The sequence below is a fragment of the Alligator mississippiensis genome, chromosome 1, assembly GCF_030867095.1.
Source record: "Alligator mississippiensis isolate rAllMis1 chromosome 1, rAllMis1, whole genome shotgun sequence".
Lineage (NCBI taxonomy): Eukaryota > Metazoa > Chordata > Crocodylia > Alligatoridae > Alligator > Alligator mississippiensis.
The window spans coordinates 15,965,756-15,989,881 of NC_081824.1; the positions used below are offsets into that span (position 1 = coordinate 15,965,756).

Genomic DNA, 24,126 nt, shown 5'->3' on the forward strand with positions numbered 1-24,126 from the left:
ATCTAAAAGGAGACAAACAAATTAGATTCTGAAGCAAACTCTGGGCCAGAGCCTGCATGCAGAATTCAGTTTCAAAATTATAGCCAATTTAACTGTCTTAAAGCCAAATTCTGGTCTTGTAGGAATTCAATACATGTGGAAATCCCTGCATGCCTCAGAGATGAAATATGGGCTTGTAGCCTTGTCTGTAAGGTCCAGAGAAAGCAGAGAGAATTATTTCTCAAACAAAGGGGTACTTTGTGTAAACATTTAATGCAGACAGATGACAATACAGAGATCTGATTGTTCCAATCCCAGATACAATGAGTGTGATTGTTTAAACAGTGCTGAAAGAAGGAATATACACATTCATTTTTTTCACAGTACCGACATTGATCCTTGAGGAAAAAAATCACAGAAAATACCAACTCTACTTTCTTTTCCAAACTCATTCTTTAAGCTTCTCATTTAGAAAAATACATTCATATCATCAACAAAAATATAATTCTGATAATCAAATAAAATAGAACAACTCTATATTTGAAAATTCCAAAAATACCCAGTTATATCTTTTATCTATAATTCTTCTATTTTATTTGGGCCCATGAATGCTGCCATGCACGAGGTCAAGAACACTAAACTTGATGATTTTTTTTTGACATTTTTGCTAGAAGCAGGGGCCAAGCTAGGATTAATACCCCAGCAAGTTTATGAATCCTGGTGTGTACGGCACAATGTATAGGCCCAACTATGCAGTTGATCCACAATCAGCCCTGTGTCACGCACTCAGCCCACAGTGCTAGAAGATTGAGCACTACTGATTTTAGACCATCCTGGGCTCATTATCACTGTTCACTTGTTGGGTGACCTGGAAGCAATCATGGCCTAAACCAGCTCCTGTAGATGCCAGTGTGCTCTAGATCAAGTGCTTCCGAATGGCAGAAGCCTGCACTGTGCGAAGGCACATTTAGCATGGACTGAGTGCCTGCATGGCATTTTTAGTTGGAGTAGCTAGTGCGCAATAAGCTAACAGCATGCTACCTTCCCTGAGTGCACAAGCCCTTGATCTCTGTGTGCCAATCTCCCTTTGTAAAACATGCCCAGTAATGCATCCTCCAGGCAGAGGTATGATGAGGCTTTCATTAATGCTTCAACACATTATGCAGGGGTTTAGGTTGTAGCCGTGTTGGTCTAAGGACATAGGCAGACAAGGTTCCTTGGGTGAATTTGATATCTTTTATTAGACCAACCCAAATGGCTGGAGAATAGTTATTAAGCAAGCTTTCGGGTTCAAAAACCCTTCTCTCCAACCATTTGGGTTGGTCCAATAAAAGATATCAAATTCACCCAAGGAACCTTGTCCGTCTAACACATTATGATTTCCCTGATTCAAAAAGGCACCAACTGTGCGACTGGTACAGTATCATTACTGTAAAATGCAGTATGTGTGTTGAGAACTGTAACACTGCTGCAGCACGTCAATAGGAGAAGGGCAGCTCTCTGTACGGAGAAGCAATGTCTCATGCAAGTCATACACGCATTCACCACTGAAGGCAGATAAATACAAGATGTTACTGTCTACAGTTCCCAAAGTGACTACTGACCTTAAGTACCTCAATGTGAGATGCCTTAAAGGTGCCTGTCAGAAAGTGATGAGCACTGACACTGTCACAGTCAGGACCACAGCTGTGTGTTAAGTGGCACAGCCAAAAAGTCAGGCACCCAAAATCACTAGTCACATTAGAAAACATTTTTTGGCAGTAGCTCCCCAAATTAAAATAAAATCACTCCAGTTTGGAGTGACAGTGCATGGGAAAATCCTCATGACATGACTGTCCCAAACTGCACCTGGGGATTTTCATTTAAAAAAGAACTAATTCAGGCATCTATTTAGGACATTTCATCCTCCAGGTTCCCTAAGTGCTTTTGCAAACAAACTGCTATATAAGCCCCCCAGGGATCACATCCATCAACTATCAAGATGCAGCCACTACTATGGTGAAGGGCAACAAAGACAAATAGGGTAGGACAGGTAGCAAAGAAAATCCTGAGTTCAGCAGAGACTACAAAGACAGCGCAGGTCAGAATAAAGTAATCGGCTAAGCACATTAGGATATTGCTTTTGCCAGCAGTTCCATGAGATCTTCCCTGACCACGGCATCTTTGCCTTATGTCCCAATAGCTGCTTCAGCTGCATGTTATCCTCAACAGTGCTGGGGATTTGGTTAATACTGATTCAGCATGGCTAACACCTTTTTCAGGTGGGGCATGAAGTTGCATTCATTGAACTCAACTCAGAATCTTCCTGGTTTTGTCAATCAAGGCCAGTCCATTTATTCTTCTGATAACTTATCTACAGGATAACCGAACACTGGTACGGTGATCTGGAATCGAAGGTTCTTCTTTGAAAGCCGCTGCTTTCTGGATTCTCATATCAGGGTATTACCTTCATTTTCAAACAGGTTGTTACAACTGGGATGGTTCCTTCTGTAAAGGGCAGAGAGGATCACATGTGATGATGAGGTCTCCATTTTTTCCTGCTTGCTGTTATTTTCTCAGTATGTTTTGCCAAATTTAGCAAAAACTAAAACTTAGGCACCTCAAAAGACAACCAGAACAGAGAGGAGAGAATAGCCTCTCAGTATACTGAGGACTTAATATTGTCTTAAACATCCAAAATGAGGTCTGAAGTTTTAGACCTTCAGCCTAGGTTTTTTTAATTGGGAAAGAAATCCGTCAGCAAGAAAAGATAGGTCATGTTTAATTACATTTTCCTTAGCTAAGGATTTCTTCACCTGTAGTTTTGACTGGATATAACAGCCATCCCCTCCAGTCCAAAACCGCTGTACAATGGCAGCGTGCTGCGTCCCACCCCTGAGAGCGCTGTTCTTCACTGGTGTGTTTGGAGATTTTGCTGCATGATTTGTATTATTTACATTTGGGCAGCTTACAATAAGAGAGCAGAATCGCTTATAAAACAGAACAACAACAAGAGAACAGAATAACTTAAAACGGAAAGCTCTCAAATACATCCAAGCCATCACTCCCTACCCCCAGCCTTGTTCATTTTTTTGTTAAAGTCTCCAAATTTTCAAGAAAATACTTTATTTCCTGTAGCAACTGGAATTTCTCTAGCTAATGGCCCATTTCCATGAAATACCTTCATTATTGTGAGGCTTATTTTTCCTGTTGCAGGCAGAGAGTACTGTCCTTCCTAAGAGCACTTTCTGCCTGTATGTTGAAGAGGCAACTGTTTTTGCCCTAGCGACCCATGGGTTAGTGAGCCACTTGTTTTTGCCAAGCAGACTTGGGGTATTGATTACAGATGGCTGTTCTTGACTGACCTCAGGGTCTTAGTGAGGCATAGGAGAAAAGGTCCCTAAGTGATATAAGGTTCAGACCTTTTTAGACTGAAGGCACCCCTCGTAAGACTCAGGACACCCCTTGGAAAATGCCAGCTCTGAGCTTTGACTTATTTTTGACCACTGAAAAATAATAGGCCATTTTTTTGCTGCAAAGAACTCAAAAAGACCACAACAGGTCAAAATGGTTTTGACACATTGGACTTCTATTTGAAATCTCTCTGTTTATCTGTTTGCACACATCACAGTTGTAACATTGCATGGCACCCCTTGGCATCCTTGAAAGGATTTCATGGCACCCCATGGTACTAAGGCACTCTGGTTGAGAAACACTGGTTAGGGCCCTATATGTTAAAACCAGCATCTTGGATTGCACCCAGAAAGCTACTGAGAACCAATGCAGACTCTGGACCACTGGAGATATGTGCTCCTGGAGAACCACCCTGCCAGAAGGTGGGCCACCGTGCTCTGCACCTTCTGTTGCTGCTTCTGGATGGTCAAGGGCAGCCTTATGTACTGTACATTGCAAGTTTAGCCTTGAGGTTATGAAGGCATGGATGATGGTGGCCAGATATGAACATGAAAGAAAGGGTCACAGCCTTTTCACCAGATGGAGTTGGTGAAAGGTGCTTCTAGCCACAGCTGACACCTGAAGATCCAGGTGGACCCAGAAGATCCAGAAGCACCCCAAGGCTGCAAACCTAGGTGACAAGGGGAGGCAGAACACCAGTGATAGGTGTCCTAATCCCTCACAAGTTATGCGGTCTGCCCACAATCATCACCTCTGTCTTTTTTGGATTCAGTTTCAATTGGCTCACTTGCATCTAACCCCCAACTGCAGGCAAGCAACTGGGAAAGGACTGTGCTTATGAGACTTGGGTCAGATGCAAAACAGAGGCAGAGCAGGGTGGGATCAGTATGCTGAGATGATATCTCGCTCCAAATGCCCCTGTCAGGTCACTGCTATTTGCTGCTGATTTAAACCTACCTTAACTGTTCAAGCGCCTGCTTGGTTTCCTTTCGACTTTTTTCGGTGATTGGGTAGAAAAGGAGTATGAATAAACCTAGAAGAATGAGGATGGTCGGCACTATCCCAATCAGGATTTTCAATGCAAAGATCACACTGCTGGATTGTCTGCAGGCCCCTCCTTTGTATCCAGCCAACCTAGGAAACATCCACATGCCCAGTACTATTACTCACATGCTATTTGTTATGTTAAGCCCCCGATCCAAACCCCAGCCACCCAAACTTTTGCTCCCATTTCTTCTTACACCTCCTTTTACTCCTTTGTCTGCTAACTGCCCCCTTTGGTGGCCAGTCCTGTTCCTATCAATGCCAACATGGAATTTCATTTCCCTGAGAGCTGGCTTGGCTCTTCCATGCCACTTTCCTCCCCATCTTCTTTTAAACAAGTTCATTCCTTCATTTAATGATGTGACTGTGACTACGGCAATAGTGAGATGAAATCCTACAGAGCTGCATTTGTCTGAAAAGTGATTCAACAATGTACTTAAGCATGTGCTTAACTTTGAAAGTAGATAAGTAGTCACACTGCCTCCAAGAGCAGTAATCACCTTCAAGTTAAGTCCAGACTTAAGTGCTCTGTAGAACAGTAGTGGAATTACTCAGTGCCTAAAGATAAGCACATTCTTAAGTGCCATGCTATCTCAGGGCCTAGGTACCACTTAGCATAATTGATGGTACCCTAACCTATGCTGTCCCAGGTTGTGGTATTCTTCGGTTTCACTCTGCACATGCACCAAGTTATTACCCATTCTCTATCAATCTGCCTCCTACACTCTCCCATAAATGTCAACTCTGGTCTCCAGCAGATGGCAAACGGCTGGAAGCTCACTAAGAGGAATGAAGCAGAGTTAATCAGTTGACAGTAATATGTTAGTTATGAGCTTTCCATATGCAGTGTCTAAAAACAAGGAGACTTATTTTCTTGAGGAGAAAGTATTATGGCATCGGCTGCAAACTTCATAACAGCTTGTTGACCAAAATACTTCAGGGTATTTCATGGCATAGTCCACAGTGGAGCTACCACAACCCGCCACCATGCTACTATGGTTCTCCAGTCTTCAAATTGCGGTAGTGGCAGAAGACAGACTGTTAAAATCACAGTTACCAAATGGGACTTGATTGTCTGCTGTAAAAGTGATCTTCCTAACTCAGAGTAAAGCCAGCCAAAAAACAAGTATTTTAAAGAAATTTTCAACCAAAAGTTTCCAGTTGATGAAAACTGATTTGGACTCTTAGCTTAAATTGTAGGTTCCACAAACATGCTATTGAAAAGGTAGCCACAATTTCTAAAAGGTCTTTTGATATTGAGAATATTTCTCTTCTTCCATAATAATCCATTTCCATTTGTTCAGCTTCTGCCCCTGCAGACGGAGTGCTGTACAAGCACGTCTGTCACACTAACACCTAGCAGTGTCAATGGAAACCCTGCAAGCCTTGTGCTTGGCTCTGTAAAAACAGAGAATGAGAGACCATTTCTGCTCCCTTTCCCATAGACAAATATGGCTGGAAGAGACCACAGGAGGTCATCCCGTCCAACCCCCTGCTCAAGGCAAGATCAGCCCTCTCCAAACCAAATGTTTGGCAATCTCCCTTTAAAAAACGTCCAGTGATATGAATTCCTCAACCTCTCTAGTAACCTGTATCAGTATTTAACCACTCTCTGAGCTCAAAAATTCTTCCTAATATCCAACCTAAATTTTTCTGTCCCTTGAGGGATGGGATGCTTCCTAAAGAGCTGTAGCTCTTCAGCAGTGTTACTGCAGTGCTACATTTCTGTGTTCTGTGCCTAGGGGTCTACATAAGCTTCACTTGTATTTGCAGCTGAGATTTATGAAAATAATGTAAATAAGGAATATCTAAAAGGAGTCCTGTTACTTTTGAATTGAAATATGTTAGTGTAAATGTCTCACTGCCCAGAAGGTCTGACCTGGATGAGAACAATTGCAGGTTCATGATGTAGTCAACTTGAACTGACAACCTTGTCTATCTATACCTGCCAGGATCCTGCTTTCGTGAGTGGTGAAATCGTGATTAGCCTCACAGGAAAAAATGAAGGCCCTCAGAATCTTTTTATAATAAAAGCCAAATAAGCAGAAACAAACTATCACTTACTCAAGGCTTGCTGAAGACAGTCCTAATCCAATCCCTGCTGACACCTTGGTGAAGAAGACATACGAAGAATAGAAGAGGGTTTCAGGCCTCTTTACATGTTGATTCAGCAGGCGGAAGTGATCAACAACATCAGGCAACATGGACCTGGAGGCCAGCAAGAGAAGAGGAATGAACAGCCTCCAGCAGAAGTCTGAGCCTCTTTCATGGACAGAGTTGGCAAAGAGTCCTTTTCCTTGGAGGTTTGATTGGGTAAACCACAGAGTGGAATACGGAAAACCAGAAGGTGCCCTTGTTTGAAAGGAGGGCAATAATTGTCATAGCAAATGCACAAAACACACCACAAGGCCACAGAACCACAACACCTAGGTAAGGTAACCAAGCCCCTTCCACAAGATTACAAGTTATTGCTTAATACTATTACTTTTAACAACAACAATAACAACAGTGATAATAACGTACAAGAATACCCGAGCTGGATTTGGGGCCACTTGGATTTTCCAGAGGTCTTATCATGCAACTACCTCAAGTGTGGTAGCATGCAGAAGCAGTTGTAAGACACTAAAGGGGCCTGTCCTTCCACTGATTTGAGTCTGCTTCTGACCCAGATCCAAAGCAGGATGGAAATAGGTGAAAACATCAACTATAAATCAACAAGTTTCATTTTTACTGGTTTACTGATGGAGGGCAGGTTGTGTTCCTGAGCTCAGGTAGTCTGGGCAGCCTGAATACATACCCCCAATCCCCAAAAGGCTTCAGTTTTCATGGAACTGTATCTATGAGGCATGAAGGGCTGTTCTACCTGACTCAATCTTGCTTTGTGGTCAGGTTGACTTCAAAAGCCAGGCATGTGCAAGAAGGGATCCAGGTCTGCAACCTCTTCACTTGGTTTTAATCAAATAATTCACTTCCAAGCCCCTCTTCAAACACGAACCTGCAGGTTATCGGTTTCTTTTATCCATGGCCCCATACGTGGCACTCCTGCATTTTATTTGCAACACAGAACCACTCTGCAGGGAGCTCTAGTTCAGTGTTGACTCTCCACAAGACTTCACTAATTGATTTGCACTAAGGGTCATCCTCATTTCTGTTGCCATCTTAAAAATTAAATCCAAGCAACCAACTTATTGTTTATCCACGTTCCGCGCCGTTGTAGGGTATTAATTCACTTACAGTTATACGCCGAGAGCAGTTCTATTTATGCATAAAGACATTAGCTATTAATTCTGTTGTAACTAGTGTCACAGGGCCGCACAGGTATCGTCTAAATATAGTGAAAACCAATGTAGCTCACATACCAGTTTATTACCAAATTCTGGCTCTCATTGAGGTACATACTGTACGTTTGGGAATACACACACACTCCCTCCCTTCCCGCCTGGAGACCTTCAAGCATTAGATCCTCCTACCATGGCAACAACAAAGATGCTGCAATGCTCAGACCAGAGACAAAGGCCACCACATAAGCCACGCTCAGATGTGGGACTATAACCAGCATGACTGCGAACGGGATCATCCACTGAGAAAAAGAAAGAAAAAACAAAAAAAAATGGTGTGTTAGGCATGGAAAAGATATGGCACATAATGGAGAATATACGTTTTGCTAAAAACCAGAGGTGGCTGTGGGAGGCAGCAGCCTGAGCACCAGGCTAGTCCGAAGTTTAGAGCCTCCACGTTTTGGAAAAAATGTATTCCCATCACATCCTTATTTGTTACCCAACTTAGCAAGAGTCCCTTTCCAGACTGCAAATTCCCAGTGCGGAGAGATAATCCCTGCATTAGTCTGTAGTGGCATGACCGTTATTTCCCCACAAGAGAGCACTCTAGCAATACAAGATTATACCTTGTATAAAGATATAACTGCAAGCAATGTTATGATCATTTGTGCTCTGCATCATGTACCCTTTCAGAAACTAAAGTATCCAAAGAGGTTTCTGGAACAATAACAGCACTGATTTAAAATGTAGCGAAGAAGAGGCAGGAAGCAGGACCAGCAGGCCTGAGGCTATAATGCAGAAGCAGGGGTATTTGGGAGCAGAGTTCCCTAAGATCCAGAAAAGTCACTGTAACATATGTCCGCTGCATTTTGTTTTTCTTCTTTATAAATTAAAGACTTTTCAGTCCCTAGTGGCTCACTCCCTCTCCCACACCTCTCCCTTCCACGACCACATACTTTGTGACCTACAGACAAGCAGGCCCACCAGTGACCTGAAGGGTTTTAACTGACCTACAGAGAACAGCAGGGCAAAGGGAGGGGAAATGACAGCCAAGGACACTGGACTTATGAAAAGTACCTGATAAAGATCTTTAATAGGTGCAAATTAAAGATCTCCATCGTACCACTTCAGGTGTCTCTTGGGCACCTTCATTTCCTCACATCAGCCTCCACATGGGCGAGTCTACACAAGACACTTTACTGCGCAGTACAGCAAATGACTGCACAGTATGCGTCACCGTCTACACGTGCAGACCCATACTGCGCAGTCATTTGCTTTACTCAGCAGTTAATTTGCTATCTGCATTTGCAAGGTACCTAGCAAATGCAGGTAGCAAATTCACTGCCGAGTAATTACTGCTCAGTAAGGCACATGTAGACGACTGACCAAGAGTAAACTTGTTCCTGGTCAGCCGGGCAGCAGGAGATTACTCCCGGCCCCCGGGAGCTGCTTACTGCTAGGGTGGGCTAAGGTGGTGGAGCCTGGGCAGGGACAATTTCCCCTTGCCCTGGCAGCAGGGAGTTCCCAGCCCCAGCTCCGCGATCATGGAGCCAGGGGCTCACTGCTAGCTGCTCCACCAACAGGTAGGGGCAAGGGGCTGGGACCTGACCCTCCCCCGCAGCTCTTTCCAAGCTCCCTGCCCCTAATTGGGGCAGCCTGGAGTCTGCCACTGGAGCCTGCCCCAGCAGCAGGCATGGAGCAGGAAGCAATCTCCCAGTCCCCACCAGGAGACAGCTGTCTCCTGGCCCCCTGCTCCTTGCTAGCCCCTGGGCTAGCAACCAGGAGCAGCCTGGAGCCCCCTCTGGCTGCTGCAGGGGAGCAGAGCAAGGTGGGAGCAAATCTTCTCCCAAATGCGCACACATGTAGACTCCTGCCCAGGGTGTGTTTACTCTGGAGTAAATCCATCCAGCAGCATTTGCACGTGTAGACATGCCCCATGAGGGCTGAGCACTTGATCTCAACAACATAAAGCAGACGGATGTTGCAGCTAGTTTCTATCCTATACCCCAACTGTGGGCACAGGAAGGATAATACATCATGATCCTGCTGGGGTTTGAACCCTGCTGCCCCACAAAGTTTAGATTATGTTGGTACTGATACTTAGGCCACTGAACCATCTCCTCCAACCAAAACTAAGGAGGAGTGGGAGAAAAGGAGTCTGTGTCCCACCACTGGCATAAAAAAAATCTGTGATACCCACATATCTTGTCTGAATGCTTTACTTTCAGGTGTCTCTTAGTATTAATTTAATGAGAATATTAAGTCTACAGAGTCTATAGAAAATCAACCCATTTTCAAATAAGTATGTAGTACTCCTTCCACCCTTAAAAGAGGTGAAACTCTCAAGGAAAAAACATATGGCAGAAACACAAGAGCACTGAGTGAAGTGATATTGTTCCCACAATATGAGTGAAAAGGGATAAGGAAGGTGCAACAGAAGCTGACAGCCTGGGAGGTAAATCTGTGCTCCTTCAGGGCCCATCTTAGCTTCTGGCAGCTATCTGTGCTGGAATGCTGATGAGAGGGAGAAACAGGTGGGACATGCCACGTCCAAGTGCATATTTCAACCTATCTAAAGATGTGGTACGTCTGGATCCAGAGTTTTGTTTTGAAGTCACACACAGATTGCAGTTTCAATAAACTGTTGCTGTTCAAAGCATACAATGGCTGTTACCAGACCTGAACTTTTTGGGGTGTTATTCAAACTTTCACAGAACTTAAGAAGTTTCATACAGACGGAAAACATGGACAATTCCACGTCCTTTCACTGGACAGAGAGGAGGAATTTTGCTACTCCCTCCTCCTTAAACTGAATTACAGGTTCAATTACGTAAACTGCTCAATTTTGTTTAGTTCAAGTAAGAACCATATATTGGCCATAATAGAGACGGATCCAAACCTCAAACAACATGTAACCCTTGGATTTGGGGCAGCCTGGATCAGAATCTGTAATATTATGCTCGAATTCTTTTCTGTGAAATGGGCACAATGTAGAACCTGCTCAAACTTGGGGAAAAGTTAGCATCTCATATTCAGCACCAGCCCAATCTCCAAGAAGCAAAACCTACAATCTGCCAATAACATACATGTTTTATAGGTTTTAAACAAACCTTGAAGCAAGATAAAATGTCCTTGGTTTGAGGTCTCATTGCCCAAATTTTGCAGAAACTGCTACTGTTGGTCATGTAAAATGCAGCACCAACAGGGTTTTCTAACATTTTTGCTTACCGAAATCCCACATGCTGCACTTTTCTTGCCAAAGTGCTGCAGAAACCACTGCCAGAAGGGAATGCTCACTGCTGCTGACACCTGCAAAGGATGAAAACAAGATTTGTAGGGTATTTATTAAGATCACCGTCTGAGTAAGCTACAGGGCCCACCAACACCCTCTACTGTTTTGTGCAAAAGATCTGAACTAAGGAAGAATTTAAGGCTTCCTGCTCTCTTTCCCACTAAGAAAAACAAGAATGATGGAAAAAAGAAATTGGAGAAATTATAAGTACGCAAGCTAAAACTCCCCACTGCACATAAGCACACAAAACCCCAGTGCAATAGGCAGTGTACTAATTAAATAAAAAAGAATACAACACACTTTCCCCAGGGATCAATCTAGGGCATTTGTAAGATGTCACAGGTGTAACCATGTTCAAAAGATTATTTTACCTTTGACCACCTTAATTTACATTTAACTGACTGGCTTTCTTGTATATGTACTGGCCTCTGGCTGCTTTACCACTCCATCCAGGAAGAGCACAGACCATCTGCAAATGTTTCCTCAGCCTGACAAAGGGAGTTTGTGCCCGAAAGCTTGCTAAGAGGAATTTTTCCAACTATTTGAGTTGGTCTAATAAAAGATATCGGGTTTACCCAAAGAACCTTGTCTGCCTATGTCCTTAAACCAACATGGCTACAACCTATGCACCTTCTACTTTTGAAATCATTTTCAGATCAGAAATTTTCTCCTGATAGTTTTCTTCAGTTTTCCTTTACTTAGTATAAAATGCTAGACGTTAGAGCTAGATATGACTTGTTCAGCTGTTCAGTCCATCCCCCTGCCAATTTTGTTAATACTTCATACATAGCACATTCTACCTCATCTGTTATAGCTGATTTAAACCCAACATTGTTATAAAAGAAGACCGAACTACACAATTTCCACATACAATACTACAACTGATCTGAGCCTAAATATTATCCTGTTGCTCCCAATTACATCCCATATCATCCCAACAATTCTCCTCCCACCTTGGTGTTTATATCTTTTCATTACCTGCAGGATCTCAGATATGTGAAAGTGATCTCTTGCTCTACACCCTTATTAGTTTTAGTCACTGACAAAGATCTGCCCTGGAAGCATTTTAAGGTAAGAAAAGAAGAATCAAAAGAGTTGAAAAGGAAGGAGGTGGGGACCTACATTAGAAACCATGAATAGTCCTATCAAATAGCTCTGCACAGTCCCTGCACTGTCAGCAATCTGCAGTTCCTGGCACAAAGACTGGCAGAGTATTTAATGAGCAAGATACCGAACGGGAAGTCTCCATGAAGTATGTAAAAAGCATGCAGCAGACATACCCCAGCACTTATTTAACATTAAACCTACCATTTGCCCTAGAATGATTTTAATCAGAATAGAGCAGTTTCCTGTAGCTTAAGCTCAAAGCCAGGCATGCATGATATTTGTAACCCAATTATGAGGGGACCACCCACCTACGTGAAGCTGGGCAGAACCCCACACTCAAGTGTGGAGGCAGAGGGCTCTGTAAAGGTATCTTTCAAGCATTTGCTGATGTGTCTCTAGATATTTTAAATATTTATTCCTGCAGGCTGCCTGGCATGGGGGGTCCACATGTCAGCATGCACAAGAGGAACTTGTTTTAATTCTTAGCATGTCAGCTGGGGAAAGGGAAACAGTAGCTAGAAGTCCACCACTCCTTCCGAGCAGAAGGTTTCACCTTTTCAGGAGCAGAAAGCAGCCTGCAGGTAAGGACCACGGAATAAATTAGGAGATCTTCAAATTTACAAGTCACAATGTCCACTAGTGACAGCGTGGAGATCAAACCCATTCGCACAGAAAGCCCAGCAGTTGTGGTAGTAATCTGCAGTCATGTCTCTCTGAGCTGCCTGGGTGCAACTGTTCTTGTCTTCTGTACCCTTTCTACTGAATACAGAAACAGAGTGCAACCCTGCAACTCAACCAACGCTCTGTCTTCTCAGTTCAACTCACCAAGATGGTCACCACTAAATACTGGAAGCTGTTGCGAAGTTCAGTCATGTGGGTACAAAACAGGACAAAGTTGCTCTGCTCAAGCTGGTGAATTGAAGATGGCAAGGATCAACAAAGAAAAACCAAACAAAAGGTTTTTACAATTTCACAAAATTGGTAATTAAGTCATTAAGGGCTCAATTCTGCTTTAACTTACACCAATTTAAATGAGGAATAACACTGCTGACATCATAGGAGCTATGCCAAGGAAAGCTAGGCTGAGAGGAAGGCCAGCTACTGAACACAGCTATCTAGTGGGACTAGGATCCCAAGGTCTGGTGCAGGCCTAGCATGTACTGTTTTGGGGAAGTTGAAGGCTTAGATGACTATCTGATTTGTGCATGGCACCTTTTTGAGGGCTAACAGATTATACATTAAGAGAAGGACCTGCTTATAAATTAAGCCAGACAGTCATGGAGAGAGCCTTCCCCAACACTGCCTTTCTGAGCGTGCGCCACAATCCATTGTTTCATTTCAGGTACAAAACTCTACTGCCCTGCGTCTAGCTCTTCATTGATCGCCCTCATTCCAACCAAACTCCCCAAAACTTGGTAGCCCCAGGCAGACAACAGCAACTCCTACACATACCAGCCCATTTGGAGCAAGAGACCTCTCAATTGTTGTCAGCTCCCTCTTCAACCCCTTCCCTCCACTTCCTTGTGACCCAAGATTGCAAGATGGTCCCAGAGTGAATCTTCTCCTTCCTGGGTATTCTCAGCAAGTAGCCAACTGTGTGCCATGCCCGCTATGCCACGCTGGGTGATTCAGTGCTGGAAGGGTCTGCAGTCCCAAGGAACCTGTCATAAACTTGCCTTTCTTTTTGTCTTGATGTGAGAAGTGCTTATATTATTGTCACTTACTCTCAAGGCTTTTCCTCAAGTCAAGACAATCAAATGCACCAAAGAGCAGCTTTGCTAACTGGGCTCAAATCTGTGTCAAAAAGAAACTTGGAAATTTCTCGGCCAACATATTTTCACATTTCCTTGCTATAAGTAAAAGCCATGGAGAAATTATAGCTCTTATTTATTTATTCTCCAAGACACAGGGCAACTAAAGTACACGTTGCATTATGATTTGTATCATGGTGCCACATTGCTGGTTGTGATCAACAGTGACTAACGGGTTGGTGACAAAAACATAGATATTATGTACTTTTTAAAATAGGAAACTGAAGATCGAGATAACAAACCCACCCTAATGATGATCCTCACAGATGAGTATGTCTTGAAATCCTGGGTCAAAACATCACTTGGGCTTTAGGAAATATGGGCTTATAAACTTTAGATTTTCAGTTTCTATGCAGCATCTCTCAGTGTAATGATAACCTATTGTGCTAGTTTGGGAGGTTAGAAATATGACTGCTGATTCAGATCTGAATTCTGTGGCTCTAGTTACAGCAGAGTTTATACTTTACTCCAAAGTAACTGAATATCATCTTACACTTACATAGTGCCTTCCATCCCAAATTACTCTATAGGAACCATCGCAGTCACTATTACAGAAGTCGCCTAAGAAAAGGAACGAAGGTAATGTTTTAAAGCTGCAGAACAGCTTTGAGAGAAATAAAGTATTCTCGAGCCAAGCAAAACAGTAGGGAATTAGAGGTAGGTGGAGTATAATGACCTAAACTGGGTCACTGGGGCCAGCATCCCACCTTTCATGAAAAGAGTCACAAAATCTTTCATGATAAATGGTTAGGATCTTAATTTTATTCCTTGTTTGAAAGGCAATCACCTCTAGCAGTACAGTACCCCTTAGTACCAAAGTGGGGCACTGGTTCAATACTGACTCAGAAGGGAAACACGTTACCTACCAAATCACTAACCCAGCTTACAAGTCAAAGGCCATTTACATTTTAGCACCTGAAGACTGATTCATGCTGTGGTTGGAACAAGCCTCACCTGGGTTTAAGGCTGAAGTTACCTGAACTGCTGTCGAGATGAGAAGAAATGAAGCTGTAAGTTTTATGTATGGCCCGTGCTTCATTGTGAGTCCGAGTCCCTTAAAGAAAGGAATTGCTTGGTCTGCATTTAAGGCGTAAGGATCTACAAGGGGTGGAATACATAAAATAATGTAATATTTTCCAAAGTTAAATGGGAAAGAATCACTTTGAAACCCAGACACATTTAAACATAACTTACCGTCCTTTTCCTTTACTCCACTAAAAAGGATGACAGTCCCCAGTAGATACACCCCTCCTATTACTCCTGCTGCAATCATATAGACTTTAGCCTTTACAAGGAAAAAAAGCCACATTTCAAGTGATGCCAGTAGAAGATCTGCTTTGACAGACGTGAACCAACAGCTACAGTCTAAAATATCAAATCAGGAGTGACCATTAGGACAGGACATTAGTGCTAGCATAGTTAATAAAGGCAGAGCAGCAAACTCCAACTGCTGCGGGAACCCCTGGCTCTCTCAACACTGACTATTTCACCTGGAGACGATTTTACTAACATGGCTAGTTGTTTTAAAGTGACCAGTTTCAAACTTTTCCAAGTTAAAACTCCCAAGTGAAGAGAAAGACTGGTGTACAGGTTAGGATGCTAGGTTAGGATCTGAGAAATGCAGGTTCAAGTCACTGCTCTAACACAGACATCCTTGTTCAAGTTGTTTAGTTTTTCCATAACTTAGCTTCCCATGTGTAAAATGGGGTCAGCAGCACTTTCTTACCTTATCGTTAGGAAATGTGGTGAAAACACGTACGTTCAAGTGGGCGATGCTCAGGGATTACTGTAATGGTGGCTATATAAGCAAAGGGTTGATACATCTCAATACACTATCAGGAAGGGCCAGGTAGCCACCAAAGAAAAAAATCAGTTTCTTTCTGTTGGACCTCAGTATTACAGCAGTGAGAATAACTAGCTGGCACTGAAAGTCCTGGTCTCTCTTTGTTGAGTCAGCTACAATTGGGGAACTTCCCAGATATGTAAAGTCAGCAGCCTGCTCTTCATTTTTTGTGTGAAAAATGTTCACTTCTGCGGGCCATTTATAAATTAAATTTACGTCAGGATAAATCCAGGACCCACGTGTATAAATTTCTAGCAAAATATAAACAGTTCTGGACAAAAGGTCTAGTATGTCAGCAACCAGAACGTGTTTAAAAAACAGGCAATGTTGAGACTAGTCATAGATGTATACACTTACCTGTCAGAAACCGGGAGTACCCAGAGGATAGTTCTGAATTTCTGCAAAGCAAATTAACCTAACTACATGTTTTATAGCCAGCAGGCTGCAGCCAGCACCTTCATATCTCAATAAAGATGTGAAATATTGTTAACAGCATAAGCAGAAATGTAATAATTTTATTAACAAGATCTTGTCTTTGCCCTGACTGCATTTTAGGAGATGCTTACAATAATGTCATACATATACATAACGCTTGGAGAATCTGATAGTTCATATACATATGTTTTCAGCTTTTTATTTAGTGAAATGTTTGAGCTAATTATGGAAATTCTTAGAAAGTCTCTGCTTTCTGTAAACCAGTAACAGCAGTGTCAAAGAGGAAGCCAACTACTGAGCCACAAAATCATAATGATCACCTCCAGCTGCATCTACAACGGTCCCAGTATAAAGCTTTGAAACTCATATTTCTGGTTCATATTCTATTATATTTTTCTTTTATTCTTTGTTTTGAAAGGTTGGTTTCAGAAATTTTTGCTTTTTACAAACTACTGATAGGACTCTTTAATTGAAAGTATAAGAGCAGACTCTAAGTCTAAGAGCTGTTTAATAAAAATGCAACCAAGCAAAAAGGAAGTCTTTTAAAAAATACACCCCCCTCCCTTTGTATGAGAATAGCTTGGTACAGACCATCTTTGGTTCAAGAAAACAAACTTTGTAAGATATTTCTCTTTTAGAAAGATCCCTGGCTGTGTGAAATAATGTAAGGTTATTCTTTAGTCAGGATTGAATTATGCTTAGGATGTATTATCAGAATATACATCTCTACTACACAACACTGCTTGCCCCCAAAATACACACGTGATGCCCATGCACATTATTTAGATGTGATTTCAGATTTGTTCTTTATAAGACTGTTTTTCCCCAGTGCTGTTTAGGGGATTTGGAAGAGGGAGGAAACAGCAGCATTAACCAGGGCAGGAACAGTAAAGAGTAATTCTGTACAAGGGCTGCCAATGCATTTCAAATCTCAACAGATAACACTCTTAGCCATTCCTCTCCCAAACACTTCCCGAGTACCCGCATGCCAATTGTGCAGCAGTTTGGTGATGTGAGCAAAGGCCAACTCTAAATCAAGGAAGACAGTAGTAATAGTCTTGTGTGTTTTGTTAAAGTGCCCCCTGGAAAGGACTAATAATAATGGCTCGTACTAATAACAATGGTTCGTGGTTTCACTAATAACTCTGAAGAGGAGACATAAACCCCCTCATCTACAATACTTCCTCCTTATCTCCGCAAATGGGAAACTGAATCACACACCTACGAAGCGAATTCCCCAAGGTTACAGGGAAAGACTATGGTAGAAAAAGGAACAGAAACCAGATCTTTCAAATCCTCCTCTACGCATTAACTACAAAGCCATCCTTGCACTAGAATGGCATTAATGCCCTCTCCATGCTCCCACCAGTCACTCACTGGCAAGGATAAAAGTTCAAAGCTGTGTAGGATTTTAGGAAGGCAAATGCCACTGTCTTTACTGGGGGAACTCGAAAACTAACTCCCCAGCTACTGCATTGAAAATTTATCCTGTGCAGCTGGGCTGAAAGCAGCCACTCTGAATAATTATTTTTTGCTAATTAGACTTGTATTTTAAACAGCAAGTCAGCCTGCAGGGAGGAGAGACGGTGGCCCTATGCCTCTTAACCAGCATCTTCTGCAAGCTCCTTGTTATAATGTTGCTGTCATGCTGAGGAGCAGTCAAAGAAAGACCAGACGGGGGGCTGCCCACAACAAGGCAGCTGTCGTGGTTCTGATGTCACTAATATCAGCTGAGCCAGACTCGGGTACACCCTGCAAGTTGATGAAAAGGGACACCATTGAAAAACCCCTCCCCTAGGAATGCCAGCTGCCTATGCACTTACCCCGTGAGACAGGAAGCCCAAGGGCTCAGGAAAGCTGGAAATGTTGTGTAGGGATTGAGGATACTCGGTTGTGTTTGCAGTGCGATACACAGTACAACGATCAGAGGCATGAGCACTTGCCACAATCTGCCCCTGGAGCGCGGCTCCAATCAGGGTGCCAAGGACTTCCATAGTCATTCCTATAATAAGAAGCACAAAGGCACGTTAGGGGGGAAGCTTATTAGTGAGCCTGATGTTTTTCCTCGCTAAGGAGTGAACTCACTGAAGAAAACTGTTCTTTTTATGGGGGATATGCACAATAGCACCACCAAACCTGGCAGATCTAGAATGGTGCTTACACAACAGTTTGATGAAAAGGAAATTCTGTCTCCCCCCATCACCTTTTATTGATACTGTATAATCTACAAGGGGAGGGTTAAGTGGCAAAGGAACAGTGCAGTAACCTTTCACATCTTGAGACCGCAGCTGAACTAGAGCTTAAATGTTCCTAGGACTCTTCTAAGCACAGAGAACTGGGATAGCAGATTTCTAATCCTTGACCTAACTCAGTCTGAGAGAGCTTTTGCAAGTCTCTTACCTGTTCTGTGCCTTATTTCTCCAACTGTAAAATGGAACAAAAAAGGGCAACAAGAATAAACAGGGGCATGGATGGGTCTCCATATGGGGGGAGACTAAATGGGCTATGACTTTTCAGCTTAGAAAAGAGACACTTGTGTAGGGGGGGGGGAAAGCAACATGACAGGTTTGCAAAATATGAAATGGTGCATGGAAAGTAAGTGGGGATGTATTATTCACTGCCTCTCACAATGCTAAAACTAGGGGACATAAAATGAAACTATTGCATATCAGATTTAAAACTAACAAAAAGAAAGTTCTTTTCCACACAGTGAGTAATTAACTTGTGGGACTCATTGCCACAAGATGCTGCAGAAGCTGGGAGCTTAGCCTACTTCAAAAGGGGATTGGATCGATTCTTGGAGGAAAGGTCCATTAGTAGATACTGAACGTGGTAGATATGGTACAGCCTCTGAATTAGAACTTCCTCGACCTCTGAGTACTGGAAGCTGTGATGGGAGAGGAGCAGGGGATGAGCATGTCCTATCCACCCTCCCCTTCAGCATCCGTTCTCTGCCACTGTGTAAGACAGGATACTGGGCTTGATGGACCTATCGTCTGACTTGGTAAATGGCATTTCTTATATTCTTATGATCTTATGAAATAATATTTTCCTACATCAGACCAACATTAATGTTCCCTGCTCCCATTTCATGTTCATGCATTTTATTAAATGACTATTTCATGCAAAACACACAAGCCACGTTGAGAGCAGAACCAGGGCTCCTCTCTCCCAGGAGAGAGGGTTCAGCCATTAGCCCAGTAGACACAGGCTCGAGTTCAATGCTCTGTTCTGCCACAAATTGCCTGAGTGACCTTACATGGCCACATTTAGAAGCATAAATAACATGTAGACATCTTTCAGCGAAACAAGATTTGGGCCTTATTCTTTCTGTACATCAATAAAATGCGAGTGCTGTGAGCAGAAATACATTAAATACGGTGAGATGCTCACAAACTCTGGTATTTGGGGGAGCCAGAAATGGTTAAGATACCCCAAAACATAGGACGTCTATTTTTCTTTCTCATCAGACTTTTGAAATATTTTAACAACTGCTAATATTTTCCCAGACTTCCACCAGATAGAGGATGTGATACTGTGGATCGCCTAGCATTTTTTCTGGGTTTAAGTTAAGGCGCCAGACCCAAATTTCACTCCCATCTTGACTAGAGATGCTCATATTCAGTGCATTCTGACCAAATTGCAGGTCAGTAGCTCAGATCCTAATCCCAGCCTGTCCTAAAATGCCTAGCAATGACGCAGTCTCAGATTTCACTTTGACATGCCCTACAGAGCTCCAGAAATTGCTGACCATCTGGTGCAGTGGGTAACTACAGCTGAATCACAGAATTTACCCATAATGACTCATAATATCACCTGCAGACAAGGCTCTTTGGGTAAATGTGGTATCTTTTATTAGACCAACTAGATAATTGGAAAAATTCTTCTTTGCAAATGTTTGGGCACAAACACCCTTCTTCAGGCATAGGGAGAGTCTGGTGGTGTGCTGTGTGCTCTCCTGGTTGGAAGAGAAGCCTGGATTCCAACAGATAAAACTTCTGAAGCGGTTAAGCAGGTGTGCCCAAATTTAGGGAGGATAGTAGACTCCCTATTCCTTCAAAACAAGTGTTTATCAATTAATACACGGCAGATTTACATTACAGAAATAAAGAGTCACTGACAAACTAGCTTCTTTGGATAATAATCAAGAGAAACAAGTCAGAAAATTCACACCAACCATCATAACTTGTTTGTGCTGCCTAACTAGATGCACTTAAGTTAACCTTATTCCTAAACAATAAAACAACACTAGACGTACTGAGTGCCTTTCAGCTAAAGAGCTCAAAAACATCAATGAGACTGTAATATCACACCCATGAGATACCACAATAAACTCAGTGATGGGTAAACCAAAGATCACTGATTAAAAATCTCTTCTCGTCTCTCTCTCTCAGATTGTGACTGATTCTCCTGTTTCTAGTTTTGTTCTTTAAAATGGACAGGATATCACAGTTCTTGAAACAGTAGTGAATATGAAAGATTTCACACATACCACATGGCAGGGAAGATTTACGGTTGCCTGAAGAATCCTACATCTGAAATTTCTCACATGTATCTGTTCAACACATTGGCCATAACACTGTGCTTACATAGTTTTGCTCCTTACTGAGACTGCTGACAATGTTCAATTTAAGGTGCGGTGGGATTTGATCCATCATCCCAATAAGCACACCTCCTGGCATGCCACATGTGCATGGCAGGCGGCACAACTGTGGGCCTGGGGATCAGACACCAATCATGTCCTATTGCCAGTGCATGCGACCCGAAGATTTCCCAAGTGGGCAATTTCATAGACATTTGGGCTGAAAGGAACCCCAGAGGATCAGAGTCCAGCCCCCTGCCCCAGGGGCAGGAAGTCAGCAGGGACCATAGGATCCCAGCAAGATAAGCATCCAAATGTGTCTTGAAGGCGTTCAAAGTGGGTGCTTGAACCACCTCCGGCAGCAGTCTATTCCAGGGATTGGGGGCTCAGACAGTAAACAAGTTCTTCCTTATGTCCAGCCTGAATCGGTCGCGGCAGAGTTTGTGACCGTTTGATCTTGTCATCCCTTGGGGCGCTCTGGTGAACAGACACTCCCCCAGATCCTGGTGAGCACCCCTGATAAACTTATAGGTGGCCACCAGATCACCCCTGAGCCTGTGCTTTTCCAGGCTGAAGAGTCCCATGGCTCTCAGCCTCTCATCATAAGGTCTGTTTTCCTGACCTCTGATCATGCACGTGGCTCTCCTCTGCACTCTCTCAACCTTCTCCACATCCTTTTTGAATTGAGGAGCCCAAAACTGGACACAGTACTCCAGCTGCGGCCTCATCAAGGCTGAGTACAACGGGAGAATGACGTCCCGGGATTTGCTTGAGAAGCATCTATGGATGCAAGTCAGAGTTTTGCTCGCTTTACTAGCTGCAGCATCGCACTGCAGGCTCATGTTCATCTGGTGGTCAATCATGACCCCCAAGTCCCTTTCATCTGTAGTGCTAACCACTGTAGCATTGCCAAGCCTATAAGGATGCTGCAGGTTTTTCCTCCCAAGGTGGAGAACCTTACATTTTTTGGTGTTGAACACCATCAGGTTCTCGTCCGCCCATTTCATGAGCCTGTGAAGATCTGCCTGGAGCACCCTCCTGTCCTCAGGTGTGGGCACCCTCCTGTCCCCAGAGTTTGGTGTCATCGGCAAACTTGGCCAGCCCGCTTCTGACACCAATGTCCACATCACTGATGAAGATGTTAAACAGTATAGGCCCAAGGACAGAGCCTTGAGGGATCCCACTGGTGACTGCGCACCAAGACGATTGGCTCCCGTTGACCACCACCCTCTGGGTCCTACTGCAGAGCCAATTCCCCAGCCAGTGGATCGTGGTGAGGTTGAGGCCGCAGCTAGCCAGTTTAGCCAAGAGGTGATAGCGGGATACGAGATCAAAGGCTTTTTTAAAATCACGATATATGACATCAATCTCTTCCCCTTGTCCAGGTGATAGGTTACCTGGTCATAAAAGGAAATGAGATTGGTCAAGCAAGACCTACCTGCAACAAACCCGTACTAGGTATTCCTCAGGATATTGCCTTCAGCTAGTCTGTTAAGGATGGCCTCTTTGATAATCCTTTACTAAGACCTTCCCCAAGATATAGGTCAGGCTGATGGGCCTGTAGTTTGTAGTTTATAGATCATGATTATGATCTCAGGCTCTCCCTGCACCAGCAGGTAGCAAGCTGGGTGTCTAGTGCTTCCGTGGCTCAGCCTGCCAGTTAGCTGACCAGTGCTCCCAGTGTCAGTCAGCTGACCAGTGCTCCCAGCCTTGAAAGCACACTGGAGCCCTTCAAGACTCTGAGGCACTCCTGGGGTCAGGAGCACTGATCAGCTGACTGGCACCCTGGGGTCTTGACAGTGTAACGGGAACCAGCCACAAAGTTATTACACATGTAGCTTTGTGGCTTATTCCCCATTTTATGACACCATTAATTGCATGAATATGTGCCTGGCTTACTACTTAAGATGTGATTAACCAATTTGCCAGGGGCTTTAGGGTCAGATCTGAAAAGCTATGTAAACATTTAAACTCCCACTGAAATCAGTATTTGATTAGGAACTTGAATTAGTAGTTGAATAGGAGGTCGTATCTAAATATCTTTTTTCAATTGGCCTTTATTCAAGCCAGTGAATTAAGGGTTAGACTGACAAGCGGAGGAAGACTGCCTCTTGCCAGAAGGGAACACTGAAAGAGAAGCAAAGTCTTAACACAGTTTGTCAAATAGTTTGGAAAATATAGCAAAGGCAAATAGCAGTTATTTCTCTTCACTTTCATTGTTGTAGAGCAGGCGTGTCAAAAGCATATGATATAGGCCAGATCCAGCCCACAGAGCTGTGTCATCTGGCCCACGGGGCTCTTGGAGGGGCCAGGAATTTAGTGGGGTGAATAGTGGCAGCATTAACCTCTGCGGCTCCCTGAGCCAACACAGAGGTTCAGGTCCCCAAGGGGGTTAATGCTGCAGGTCCATATCCAACCTACAAGGATACCTGCAGTTCAGATCCACTCCAGTAGGCCAAATCAGTTTGACACCTCTGCTGTAGACCATGACACAAGTGATTACAATGGGGGGGATGTGGAAGAGAAGGAGAGACTACTTCAAAGCTAGCAGTTGAAAGTGTGAAATAAGTGATCTGTTTCCTTTTCCACTTTTTATGATAAACCTTTGTAAAGAAGTCATAAGGAAGATTTTAAAGAACTTTTTTCCACCCTTTTATTTCAGAGCAAGAGGAGGAACAATTCCTGTCTGATTTTGCTGGAGGACTTGTTCAAGAACAGTCAGCATGGATTCACCAAGGGCAAGTCATGCCTGACCAACCTGATTGTCTTCTATGATGAGATGACTGGCTCTGTGGATGCAGGGAGAGCAGTCAATGTGGTGTACCTTGACTTTAGCAAGGGTTTTGGTCTTCCACATCATTCTTGCAAGCAAACTAAGAAAGTATGGGTTGGATGAATGGGCTGTAAGATGGATAAAAGGCTGGATTGTTGGGCTCAGAGGGAAGTAATCAATTGCTTGATGTCTACTTGGCAGCCAGTATCAAGTGGAGTGCCTCATCAGTAGGTCCTGGAGTCAGTTTTCTTCTGTATCTTCATCAGTGATCTGAAAGATGGGATGGAGGAGTTTGTGGATGATGCTAAGCTGGTGGAGTAGTAGTCATACAGGAGGAGAGGGCTAGAATTCAGAGAGATCTAGATGAATTGGAGGACTGGACCAAAAGAAATCTCCTGAGATTCAATAAGGACAAGTGCAGAGTCTTTCATTTAGGATGGAAGAATCCCATGCACCACTACAGATTGGGGACTGACTGGCTAAGCAGCAGCTCTGCAGAAAAGGACCTGGCACTTACTGTAGACAAGAAGCTGAATATAAATCAGCAGTTTATATTTTGTTGCAAAGAAGGCTAACAGCATATTGCACT

At 43.4% G+C, this 24,126-nt stretch overlaps 1 protein-coding gene across 1 annotated transcript in view; it reads right to left on the reverse strand.

Moving 5' to 3' along the window:
• Positions 1-233: 233 nt before the first annotated feature.
• Positions 234-24,126, reverse strand: part of MFSD2B (MFSD2 lysolipid transporter B, sphingolipid) — a 46,312-nt gene continuing 22,419 nt past the window's right edge. Inside the window, exons 6-14 of the mRNA XM_059729211.1 lie at positions 18,006-18,184; positions 15,099-15,189; positions 14,881-15,002; positions 12,919-13,002; positions 10,923-11,003; positions 7,887-7,996; positions 6,481-6,624; positions 4,330-4,506; positions 234-2,466 (exon numbers count right to left, since the gene is read on the reverse strand). Coding sequence (XP_059585194.1) covers positions 2,409-2,466; positions 4,330-4,506; positions 6,481-6,624; positions 7,887-7,996; positions 10,923-11,003; positions 12,919-13,002; positions 14,881-15,002; positions 15,099-15,189; positions 18,006-18,184 — 1,046 coding nt within the window. The 3' untranslated portion in view covers positions 234-2,408. The remainder of the gene's footprint in view (positions 2,467-4,329; positions 4,507-6,480; positions 6,625-7,886; positions 7,997-10,922; positions 11,004-12,918; positions 13,003-14,880; positions 15,003-15,098; positions 15,190-18,005; positions 18,185-24,126) is intronic.